Consider the following 11,972-nt stretch of genomic DNA (forward strand, 5'->3'; position numbering starts at 1 on the left):
CGTTTAATCAACTGAGCCACCCTGAGGTGCCCTGAGGATGTCTTTTTATTAAAAAAAGAATCTTCCTCATCTATTGACTAAACTAGGTATTCACCTTAGGTATTAAGAAAAGCATTCCCTTTGTTTGTCTTTTAGTGGCTCATGTTGAGAATTCTCCTTGAATCTCAGCATTCCACTGATCATCTTTGTAGCATGTATGGACTAAGTGTGGTCACTGGAGTTGAAGTCTTTACTTTTCCTTAACCCGGAGAAAGGAACTTTAAAGACAACATAAACTACTTCTGCTTCTTACGATCAATCAGATATAGGAGACAGTACAGAACTTGGTAAGAAACTCAATAAACAGCTACCTGTTTTAAGAATTATACTCTAGGGGCACCTGGGTGGCTCAGTCGGTTAAGCGTCCGACTTCAGCTCAGGTCATGATCTCACAGTTCGTGGGTTCGAGCCCCACGTCGGGCTCTGTACTGACAGCTCGCTCAGAGCCTGGAGCCTGTTTCAGATTCTGTGTCTCCCTCTCTCTCTGACCCTCCCCTGCTCACACTGTCTCTCTTTCTCAGGAATAAATAAAACATTAAAAAAAAAAAAAGAATTATACTCTATTTCATTGTGAAAAAGGCCTAGCAGAGACTTCCATATGTCACAACAATGTAAATGTACTTAATGCTGTTGAACTGTGCACTTAACAATGGTAAAATTGTAAAATTTGTTAGTGTGTTTTTTCAGAAAAAAGGATAAAAGCTATACTGATCAGTAGAGCCTATAATAAAAACTCATTACTTATTTGATATTTTTGATCGACTAATTGAAGCAAATTACCAGAAATTCCAGACCAAGTCCAATCCAGTAAGTCAGCAATGAGGTATGGATCTGTGTGTTATAAAATGATCACTCTATTTACAAATTCATTTTCACCTCTTTTAGAATTTAGGGTTTCAAAATTATTGAACAGTTTTCTAGTTATCTCTATCTCTTACATGTAGGTCACTAAATGAAGGTTTATTCTGAAGATAGGAGTAAAAATAAATACAGCCTTCTAATGCAAAGCTCTTGAGTAAGAAATCAGTGGAGACTATGTTTGAGATATTTATTCATAAGACCCTAACATATCCTATGAAATGCTATTATTTAAAACCTAAATCTCTAAGATTACAATGGGGATAGTTATTAAGGCAGAACTTCTCACCAGAGTAGGCTGCGAATGTCCTGGAACCCTGGAGTCACTGTGATTTAAGCCCGAGTTTATATTTGGACAGTCATTCTGAGGACTGCATTATCCCTAGTTCTAGGCTGCCGAATGAGCTTAACTGAGTATATAAACAAATATACTACTAAAAAAAAATGCGGAGAATTTCTGAGGGCTTTAAAAGTGGGAGTGTTTTTTGTGCTTATAACTAGAAGAAATATGTTTGATACAGTGGGGATTAAAAGATTAATTAATAAGAGCGTTAAAAGCAAAGTCCCTGGATTGCAAGATCATGTTTTATGTATCAACAATGAAAGACCTTAAAGGAATAACAGGGAAAAGAAAACAAGAAGTTTTATAAAAATTCTTATGGCCAGTGCTATACCAGCCACCAAGAAGACTAGTTTATTTCTAGAGTAGCTTATTCTTTGAAAACAAATGTAGTGGGGGTTACATTTTTTCTGTCATTGACATACTGAGCTTGAATTTTCCCATCTATTAGTAGTGATTTTACCTATCACATTAAAAAATTATGCAGTATATTATACTCCCCTTTCTGCTAATCAATGTTTCAGACTAGAATTTTTAAATGCCCTTTTTAGTGAAAGTAAAACTTATTTCCAGAATTTTAAAGGCAGTTGTTTGAAATATTACAAATTATGGTTTCATGAAAAAGCATATCTGCCTTCTTCAAAATTGGGATGAAAAACAAGGTTAAAAGGCCCAGTAGCAAGATAGAAGTTCTCTAACATAAATTGGTTAACTTTTCTGCCTAAAATATGACTCTTCATCCCAAGTAATTTCAGGCAATAATAAAGGAAAAAAGTGGTATGCGATAATATTAACAACAAAACTTCATTAACTTACTGAAAGCAATTTGGCCCAAATACAGTGGCGAGATTGTGAACATTCATGCGATTCTGTAGATGGTGCTTGGCCACTTTTGTCAAGAACTGGCATAAGTACTTGAGGAGGCAGTAGTGAGTGTCTGGCAGCTCTTTTATTAAGTCTCTTAAGCTATTCTCCTGAGCATCATTTCTGTCATCTGGAACGAAAAAAAAAATGCTCTCAGGCATATTTCATAGCAACAACAAAACAACAACAAAAGCACAGAGGCATAGTAAAGTCTAATATTTTATTCAGGAAAAACTTCCCCAGGACTTAAATATTAAGGCCATCAAAAAGGGAGGGAGCATTTTTGCCTTTTCTTTGATTGTTGAGGATTTAACTTTCTTTGATGTTAAAGATTTATTAACTTATTCAACAGATTCCAAAAATCATGAGCTTTACTTAGTGCATTAAATGGGTTCATATTTCAGTTCTACATGTTTCTTACCCAAAATTAAGATAAAGACTGGCTTTTTATCCATAGTGGAAACTTCCATTTGATTATGGTCTTCAAGTTTGTTTAAAACAAGAATCTTTTAGTTGAATAAGATTTAATACAGGAGACGTTTCTAGGTCACCATAAAAAGACTAAACTTAGTGATCAGGAATCTAAATAGAGAAAACTGAAGGAAACTATTTTTTAATGATCTATAATCCTATTTAAGTATGTACTGTATGTATGTATTTAACTGATTAATTTTGAGAGAGCAAGCATGGGGAAGGGGCAGAGGAAGGAGGAGAGAGAGAATCTCAAACAGGCTCCATGTTCATCATGGAACCCAACATGGGGCTCTGTCCCACAATCCTGGGATTATGACTGGAGCCAAAATCAAGACACTCAATTGACTGAGCCACCAGGTGCCCCAGAGAAAACTGAAGGAAATTTTCAATTTCTATATAGCTTTTTCTCTTTCTCATGTCACAGAGTTTAGAATTTGATATGTACTTTTTATACAAAAGCCTACTAACCTATATAAAGGCAAAAATATCTTACAGTGAAACAAAATTAAAACAGACATATGAAAAGTTTCCCTCAATTCTCAAAGATTTATGTAATTTGTCAATAGTAAATACAGAAAAGTTGTCATCTTAAAAAGTATTTGTATACTACGTTCTTTCAAATATAAACCTTTTACAGCAAATACTTTAGGGGAATAATCATAATCCATTCTTTGAGGCACATGTGTAAAACAATGAAAACTTAATCCAGTTATAACTAATATACATTCACAAAGCTGTCATCATCAAGACAGTATGGTATTGGCACAAAAACAGACACATAGACCAATGGAACAGAATCGAGAACTCAGAAGTGGACCCAAAAGTATACAGCCAACTGATATTTGACAAGCAGGAAAGAATATCCAATGGAAAAAAGACAGCCTCTTTAACAGATGGTGTTGGGAGAACTGGACAGCAACATGCAGAAGAATGAAACTAGATCAATTTCTCACACCATACACAAAAATAAACTCAAAATGGATAAAGGACCTGAATGTGAGACAGGAAACCATCAAAACCCTAGAGGAGAAAGCAGGAAACAACCTCTTTGACCTCCACCGCAGCAACCTCTTACTTGACACATCCCTCAAAGCAAAGGAATCAAGAGCAAAAATAAACGATTGGGACCTCATCAAGATTAAAAGCTTCTGTACGGCAAAGAAAACAACCCACAAAACTAATAAGCAACCAACGGAATGGGAAAAGATAGTTGCAAATGACATATCAGATAAAGGGTTGATATCCAGAATCTATAAGAAACTCACCAAACTCCACACCCAAAAAACAAACAACCCAGTAAAGAAATGAGCAGAAGATACGAACAGACACTTCTCCAAAGAGGACATCCAGATGGCCAACAGACACATGAAACGATGCTCAGCATCCCTACTCATCAGGGAAATACAAATCAAAACAACACTGAGATACCACCTCACACCAGTCACAGTGGCTAAAATGAGCAAATCAGAGAACACGAGATGCTGGCGAGGATGTGGAGAAACGGGCACCCTCTTGCACTGTTGGTGGCAACGTAAACTGGTACAGCCCCTCTGGAAAACAGTGTGGAGGTTCCTCAAAAAATTAACAATAGAACTCCCCTATGACCCAGCAATAGCACTGCTAGGAATTTACCCAAGGGATACAGAAATGCTGAGGCATAGGAGCACAGGTACCCCAATGTTCATAGCAGCACTCTCCACAATAGCTAAAACATGGAAAGAACCTAAGTGTCCATCAACAGATGAATGGATCAAGAAGATGTGGTTTATCTATACCATGGAATACTACATGGCAATGAGAAACAATGAAATCTGGCCATGTGTAGCAACATGGATGGACCTTGAGGGTGTTATGCTGAGCGAAATAAGTCAGGCAGAGAAGGACAAATATCATATGTTTAGGAGGATTAGGAGGAACTTAACAGAGGACCAAGGGGGAGAAGAAGGGTGGAAATGGTTGGGGAAAGGGAGAGAGGCAAACCATGAGAGACTCTTGAATGCTGACAAAAACTGAGAACAGATGGATGTGGGGGGGAGGGGGGATGGGCATGGAGGAGGGCACTCATGGAGATGAGCACTGGTTGTTATGTGGAAACTAATTTGACAATAAACTATTTGTAAAAAAAAAAATAATAACTAATATACATTGGATTCCTTAATTTAGATAGGTCAGCTGCTTTTAGCCAGTCAAGTGAATAACAGCAAAGTGAGACAAATGTGTTGCAAAGGAAGAAGATCAGACGGTGTTATAAAATGCATACATATCATGATGCCACTGAAGGAAGTGAAAACCCAGAGAAGATACAGGACACAGGAAGTGCTGCAGAGTGGCTGCAGTGCTAGAGGGATTAGGAACGTAGGCTCAGGGGTCACTTCTTGGATTAGAATCCTCGTTCTGGCACTTGCTTCCTGTGTGACCTTAGACCCTATAGTAAACTCATTTATAAGGGGGAACATTAACTACCTCATTGTTGTGATGAGGATTCAATGAGTTTAAAGTTACAAAGTACTTAATTTTTTCAAGCTTTTACTTAAATTCTAATTAGTTAACAATTTCAAAGTACTTAAAACAGAGAGGTTGACACATAGTAAGTACTATGTAACTACTTGTTAAACAGAGTGACTTCTTTTACTTTAGCTTCATTAATTTGGTTTTATGAGGTTTTAATGAAATGTCTCTTAAGATAATGAGCCCATTTCACCTTTATGAATGTTAGAATAAGGGATGCTGCCAAAAAAAAAGCAATGCCAAAAATGTACAAACTTCCATCTTTGTTAAAATAGTTTTGGAGAACATTCCATTTACAATTGGAATAATTATTTCTCACTTACCACAAATGATGTGATACAATAATGTATACAATGTTTGGGACAAAATAGTTCTCTTGATATTATGAAATTTTCATATTAACTTACTTTTTTAAAAAAGAAAGAAATCATATTCAAATATGTTGATAATCCACAAAACTATGTGGTATGTTGCTTATAATGGCATTTTCCAGTATATTATGATCTTGACTATGTAAGAAATGGAAATAGTTAAGTCTGGAGTGAGTAAAAACTAACTGAAAACTACCCATTTCTCATACCTTTGTGTTTTAAAAATAAATATGAACTACAAGAAAATGAATTCAATTTTGTCTTTTTTATTTTCTTACAGTGACTAATCCAGACTGAATCTGGAAGTCTGCATGGGTGTGTACTGTCTGCTTAAAACTGTGGTTTCTGGCAAGATGGCAGAGAAGTAGGGAGCTCCGTACATTTCACTTGCCCTATCTCTCAAACGAAGAAGGCCTAAAGCCACAGGAACCCTTATAGAATCCAGGAGTTTGGGAGGAAAAGGAGACAGAGTCTGATGAGAAAACCTTATAGCATGAGTGCAAACTGAGGAAGATAAAAACGGGCCAGAACTGGAGACACGGAGGGAGGGGAAGGAGCCCTCTTTGCGGGGAACCCTGGAGCTGTGGTGAGTCTAGGGGAAGAGAAAGCACAGCTGAAACTGCTCAAAGAACTGTCCCTCTCCCTGGAGAAGAGAAAAACCTCAGCTCCGGACACAGAGGGATCCGGTTTCCTGCTGTCCAGCTGACCATGAGCGGGACACAGCACATCTGAAGCTGCTCTGCCACTCTTCTGGCTCGGCTTGATCCCCTAGCTCCACTCGATTCCCAGTGGGGAGGCAGCTAGCTTGAAACTGCTCAGACGGACTCGACCTCTGGGTTTATTCGTGTGATATCAATGGGGTGCATGGTTTAAGATCTGGAAACGAGGCCTGGCTTGGGACATAGAGCACAGTCCACCTTGGCTACGCCCATGGCACAGGGAGATCAGACCCAAAAGAGTGAGTTGCAACACTTGGTTTGAGAGGGGACTGAGGTGCCACCATTTTTCTCCCCACAACCACCAAGGTGAGACTTCAGGGAGTGGCTTGCAGGACACAGTGGACGCTAAGACCCACCTATACCAAACCACGCCCATCCCCACTAAAGAGCTGCTTTTCTTTTACCAGATCCTGGGGCAAGACCAACATGGATGCACGACCATGATTAATTCTAGATCAATTCTTTCTACTCAGATATATTTTCCCTTGTCTCATTTGTACCCTCCCCTCTGCTAGACTGGGCACTCTGGTCACTGGTTTGCTTAAACAGTCACATTTCAATCCATTCTCTAGATGTATATTCTACACCTCCACCGCTACCTTTCTATCTTTCTCTGGAGTAATCAGACTATATAGTTTCTCTGAGTAACATTATCTTCATTTCTTTTGCCTCACCTCTTACCATATTCTCCTCTTTCTCTCTCTGAATTAAGCCGTTTAGTCTCTCTGCCTCGTCATTTCTCTTCCAATTTCACTTCCTCCCCACCCTATCATTTCTGTCTTTGTATATGCTCTTCCATCAGCACTGCATACACCCGGCTCTTTATTTGTAGCTGGGAATTCTGGTTCTATGCTTTTAGACTGTCCTTTGTCTTTTGGGTTTTTTCATTTTTTCTTTTTTTCTTTTTCTTTTCATTATTTATTTTTCCTCTGTCTTTTCCCTTTTTTTTCTTTTTCTTTTTCCCTTTCAGTTTGTATGTTTATTAGATTGGTCTGTGCATTTGTGTGCCTTTGTTCCCTATGTGTTTGTCTGTTTTCTTTTCCAGGGATCCTTCAAGAAACAAGCCAAAGTACACATAGTGGAGAGTCCTAAATACCACCACGAAAAGGGAAAGAAAATTACCAAAGTCTCAACAAGAAGAGACCAAGAGACCTGAATGGACAGGCCCTGGACAGTCAAAGAGCCTTCTTTAATACAGCAGTACTCACAGGTGCAGTATGCATAACAAGATTTTAAAACTAACAAGAGATAGAAAGCTAACCAAAATGATGAAACAGAAGAACTCTCCTCTAAAGAAATTCCAGGAAGAAATGACAGCTACAGAACTGCTCAAAACAGATATAAGCAACATAATTGATCAGGAACTTAGAAGAATAGTCATAAAATTAATCGCTGGGCTTGAAAAAGGCATGGAAGACATCAGAGAAACTATTGCTACAATGACTATGGAGCTTAAAAATAGTTGTGATGAATTAAAAAATGCTATAAATGAGGTGCACAATAAAATGGAGGCATCCAACGCACAGAATGAATGGGCAAAGAAGAGAATAAGTGAATTGGAAGACACAATTATAGAAAAAGAGGAAACTCAGAAAAAGAGAGATAAAATGATCCAGGAACATGAAAGAAGTGTTCGAGAGCTGAGTGATACAATCAAACAGAACAATTCCTGTATCATAGGAATTCCGGAAGAGGAGAAAAGAAGGAAAGGCGCTGAAGGATCCTTGAACAAATTATAGCTGAGAACTTCCCCAGTCTGGGGAAGGAAACAGACATTGAAATCCAAGAGTCACAGAAAACTCCCCTCAAACATAACTTGAATCAATCTTCTGCATGACATATCATAGTGAAACTGGCAAAATATAAAGACAAAGAATTCTGAAAGCAGCTAGGGAGAAAAGGGCCCTAACATACAAAGGGGAACCTATCAGACTACTTACAGACCTATCTACTGAAACTTGGCAGGCCAGAAAGAAATGGCAGGAAATCATCAATGTGATAAACAGAAAAAATATGCAGTCACGAATCCTCTATTCAGCAAGCCTGCCATTCAAAATAGGAGGAGAAATAAAAGTCTTCCCAAATAAACAAAAATTGAAAGAATTCGTCACCACTAAAGCAGCCCTACAAGAAATTCTTGGGGGGACGCTAGGAGGGAAATGTTGCAAGAAACACAAGGTACCAGAGACACCACCACAACCATGAATCCTACAGAGAACACAATGCCTCTAAACCTATATTTTTCAATAACAACACTGAATGTAAATGGACTAAATGCCCCAATCAAAGGACATAGGGCAGAAGAATGGATAAAAAAACAAAATCCATCTTTTGCTGTCTACAAGAAACTCATTTTAGACCTGAGGACACATTCATATTGAAAGTCAGGGGATGAAGAAATATATATCATGCTACTGGAAGTCAAAAGAAAGCTGGAGCAGCAATACTTATATCAGACAAACTAGACTTTAAAATAAAAGCAGTAACAAGGGATGAAGAAGTGCATTATATAATAATTAAAGGGTCTATCCATCAGGATGAGCTAACAATTATAAACGTCTACTCACCGAATATGGGAGCACCTAAATACATAAAACAATTAATCTCAAATAGAAACAATTTTATGGATAAGAATGTACTAATAGCAGAGTACTTTAATACTCTACTTATAGCAATGGATAGATCAACTAGACAGAAAATCCCTAAAGAAACAATAGACTTGAATGACATATTGGATCAGATGGATTTGACATATATATTTAGAACTCTATATCCTGAGGCCATAGAATTCACTTTCTCCTCAAGTTCACATGGCACATTCTCCAAGATAGATCACATACTGGGACATAAAGCAAGGACTCAATAAATATAAAAAAATTGAGATCATATCATGCACACTTCAGATCACAATGCTATGAAACTTGAAATCAACCACAGGAAGGAGTCTGGAAAACCTCCAAAAACATGGAGGTTAGAGAATACCATATAAAGAACGAATGGGTCAATCAGGCAATTAGAGAAGAAATTTAAAAATATATGGAAACAAATGAAAATGAAAACACAACAATTCAAACTCTATGGGATGCGGTGAAGGCAGTCCTAAGAGGAAAGTACATTGCACTCCAGGCCTATTTCAAGAAATTAGAAAAAGCCCAAGTACAAAATCTAACAGTGCACCTAAAGCAACTAGAGGGAGAGCAACAAGAGCACCTCAAACCCAGTAGGAGAAGAGAAATAATAAAAATCAGGGCAGAAATAAACAATATAGAATCCAAAGAAACAGTTGAACAGATCAATGAAACCAAGAGTTGGTTTTTTGAAAAAATAAACAAAATTGACAAACCTCTAGCCAGGCTTCTCAAAAAGAAAAGAAAGCACCCAAGTAGACAAAATCATGAATGAAAATGGACTTATTACAACCAACCCCTCAGAAATACAAGCAATTATGAGAAAATAATTAAAAATTATATGCCAACAAACTAGACAACTTAGAAGAAATGGACAAATTCTTAAACCCACATTCACTACCAAAATTCACACAGGAATAGATAGAAAATCTGAACAGACCCAAACGAGTGAAGAAATTCAATTAGTTATCAAAAATCTCCCAACAAATAAGAACCTTGGGCCAGATGGCTTCCCTGGGGAATTGTACCAGACATTTAAAACAGAATTAATACCCATTCTTCTCAAGCTATTCCAAAAAATAGAAATTGAAGGGAAACTTCCAGACTCATTTTATGAAGCCAGCATCACTTTGATTCCCAAGCCAGACAGAGACCCAGGAAAAAAGAGAACTACAGACAAATATCCTTGATGAATACGGATGCAAAAATCCTCAACAAGATACTTGCAAATTGAATCCAACAGCACATAAAAAGAATTATCCACCAAGATCAAGTAGGATTCATTCCTGGGTTACAGGGCTGGTTCAAAATTCGCAAATCAATCAATGTGATACATCACATTAACAAAAGAAAAGATAAAAATCATATGATCCTGTCGATAGATGCAGAAAAAGCATCTGACAAAATACAGCATCCCTTCTTAATCGAGACCCTCGAGAAAGCCGGGATAGAAGGAACTTACTTGAACATCATAAAAGCCATCTATGAGAAGCCCTCAGCTAACATTATCCTCAATGGGGAAAGACTGAGAGGCCTGAAATCAGGAACATGACAGGGATGTCCACTCTCACCACTGTTGTTTAACATAGTGCTGGAAGTCCTAGCATCAGCCATAAGACAACAAAAAGAAATAAAATGCATCAGAATTGGCAAAGAAGCCAAACTTTCACGTTTTGCAGACGACATGATACTCTACATAGAAACCTGACAGATTCCACCAGAAGCCTACTAGAATTGATCCATGAGTTCAGCAATGTTGCAGGGTACAAAATCAACGTCCAGAAATTGGCTGTATTTTTATACACCAATAATGAAGCAACAGAAAGAGAAATCAAGAAACTGATTCCATTCACAAATGCACAAAAAAACCCATAAAATATCTAGGAATAAACCTAACAAAAGATATAGGAGATTTGTATGATGGAAACTATAGATAACTTATGAAGGAAATTGAAGAAGACACAAAGAAATGGAAAAACATTCCATGCTCATGGATTGGAAAAATAAATACTGTTAAAATGTCATTACTACCCAAAGTAATCTACACCTTCAATGCAATCCCAATCAAAATTGCACCAGCATTCTTCTCAAAACTAGAACAAAGTATCCTAAAATTTGTATGGAACCACAAAAGACCCCGAATAGCCAAAGTAATATTGAAGAAGAAAACCAAAACAGGAGGCATCAGAATCCCAGACTTTAGCCTCTACTACAAAGCTACAATCATCAAGAGAGTATGGTATTGGCACAGAAAGAGACACATAGCTCAATGGAATAGAATAGAGAACTCAGAATTGGACCCACAAATGTATGGCCAACTAATCTTTAAAAGCAGGAAACAGTATCCAATGGGAAAAAGACCACTTTAACAGATGGTGCTGGGAGAACTGGACAGCAACATGCAGAAGAATGAAACTAGATCACTGCCTCACACCATACACAAAAATAAACTCAAAATGGATAAAGGACCTCAACGTGAGACAGGAAACCATCAAAACCCTAGAGGAGAAAGCAGGAAACAACCTCCTTGACACCAAGAAACACCACAGCAATTTCTTACTTGACACATCCCCAAAGGCAAGGGAATCAAGAGCAAAAATGAACTATTGGGACCTCATCAAGTAAAAGCCTCTGCACGGCAAAGGAAACCATCAATAAAACTAACAGGCAACTGACGGAATGGGAAAAGATAGTTGCAAATGACATATCAGATAAAGGGATAGTATCCAAAATCTATAAGGAACTCCTCAAACTCCACATCTGAAAAACAAACAATCCAGTGAAGAAATGGGCAGAAGACATGAACAGACACTTCTCCAAAGAGGACATCCAGATGGCCAACAGACACATGAAATGATGGTCAGCCTCCCTCATCATCAGGGAAATACAAATCAAAACCACACTGAGATACCACCTCACGCCAGTCAGAGTGGCTAAAATGAACTAATCAGGAGACTATAGTTGCTGGCGAGGATGTGGGGAAACGGGCACCCTCCTACACTGTTGGTGGGAATGTAAATGGGTACAACCCCTCTGGAAAATAGTGTGGAGGTTCCTCAAAAAATTAACAAAGAACTCCCCTATGACCCAGCAATAGCACTGCTAGGAATTTACCCAAGGGATGCAGGAGTGCTGACGCACAGGGGCACATGTTTACAGTATATATATATAT

At 37.9% G+C, this 11,972-nt stretch overlaps 1 protein-coding gene across 1 annotated transcript in view; it reads right to left on the bottom strand.

The window, feature by feature from the left end:
* Positions 1-2,192, bottom strand: part of LOC120221181 (protein FAM13A) — a 283,092-nt gene extending 280,900 nt beyond the window's left edge. The window contains exon 1 of the mRNA XM_039218435.1: positions 2,054-2,192. Coding sequence (XP_039074366.1) covers positions 2,054-2,100 — 47 coding nt within the window. The 5' untranslated portion in view covers positions 2,101-2,192. The remainder of the gene's footprint in view (positions 1-2,053) is intronic.
* Positions 2,193-11,972: the final 9,780 nt, after the last annotated feature.

Source organism: Hyaena hyaena, unplaced genomic scaffold, assembly GCF_003009895.1.
Source record: "Hyaena hyaena isolate Hyena2069 unplaced genomic scaffold, ASM300989v1 scaffold_764, whole genome shotgun sequence".
NCBI classification, from domain to species: Eukaryota; Metazoa; Chordata; class Mammalia; order Carnivora; family Hyaenidae; genus Hyaena; species Hyaena hyaena.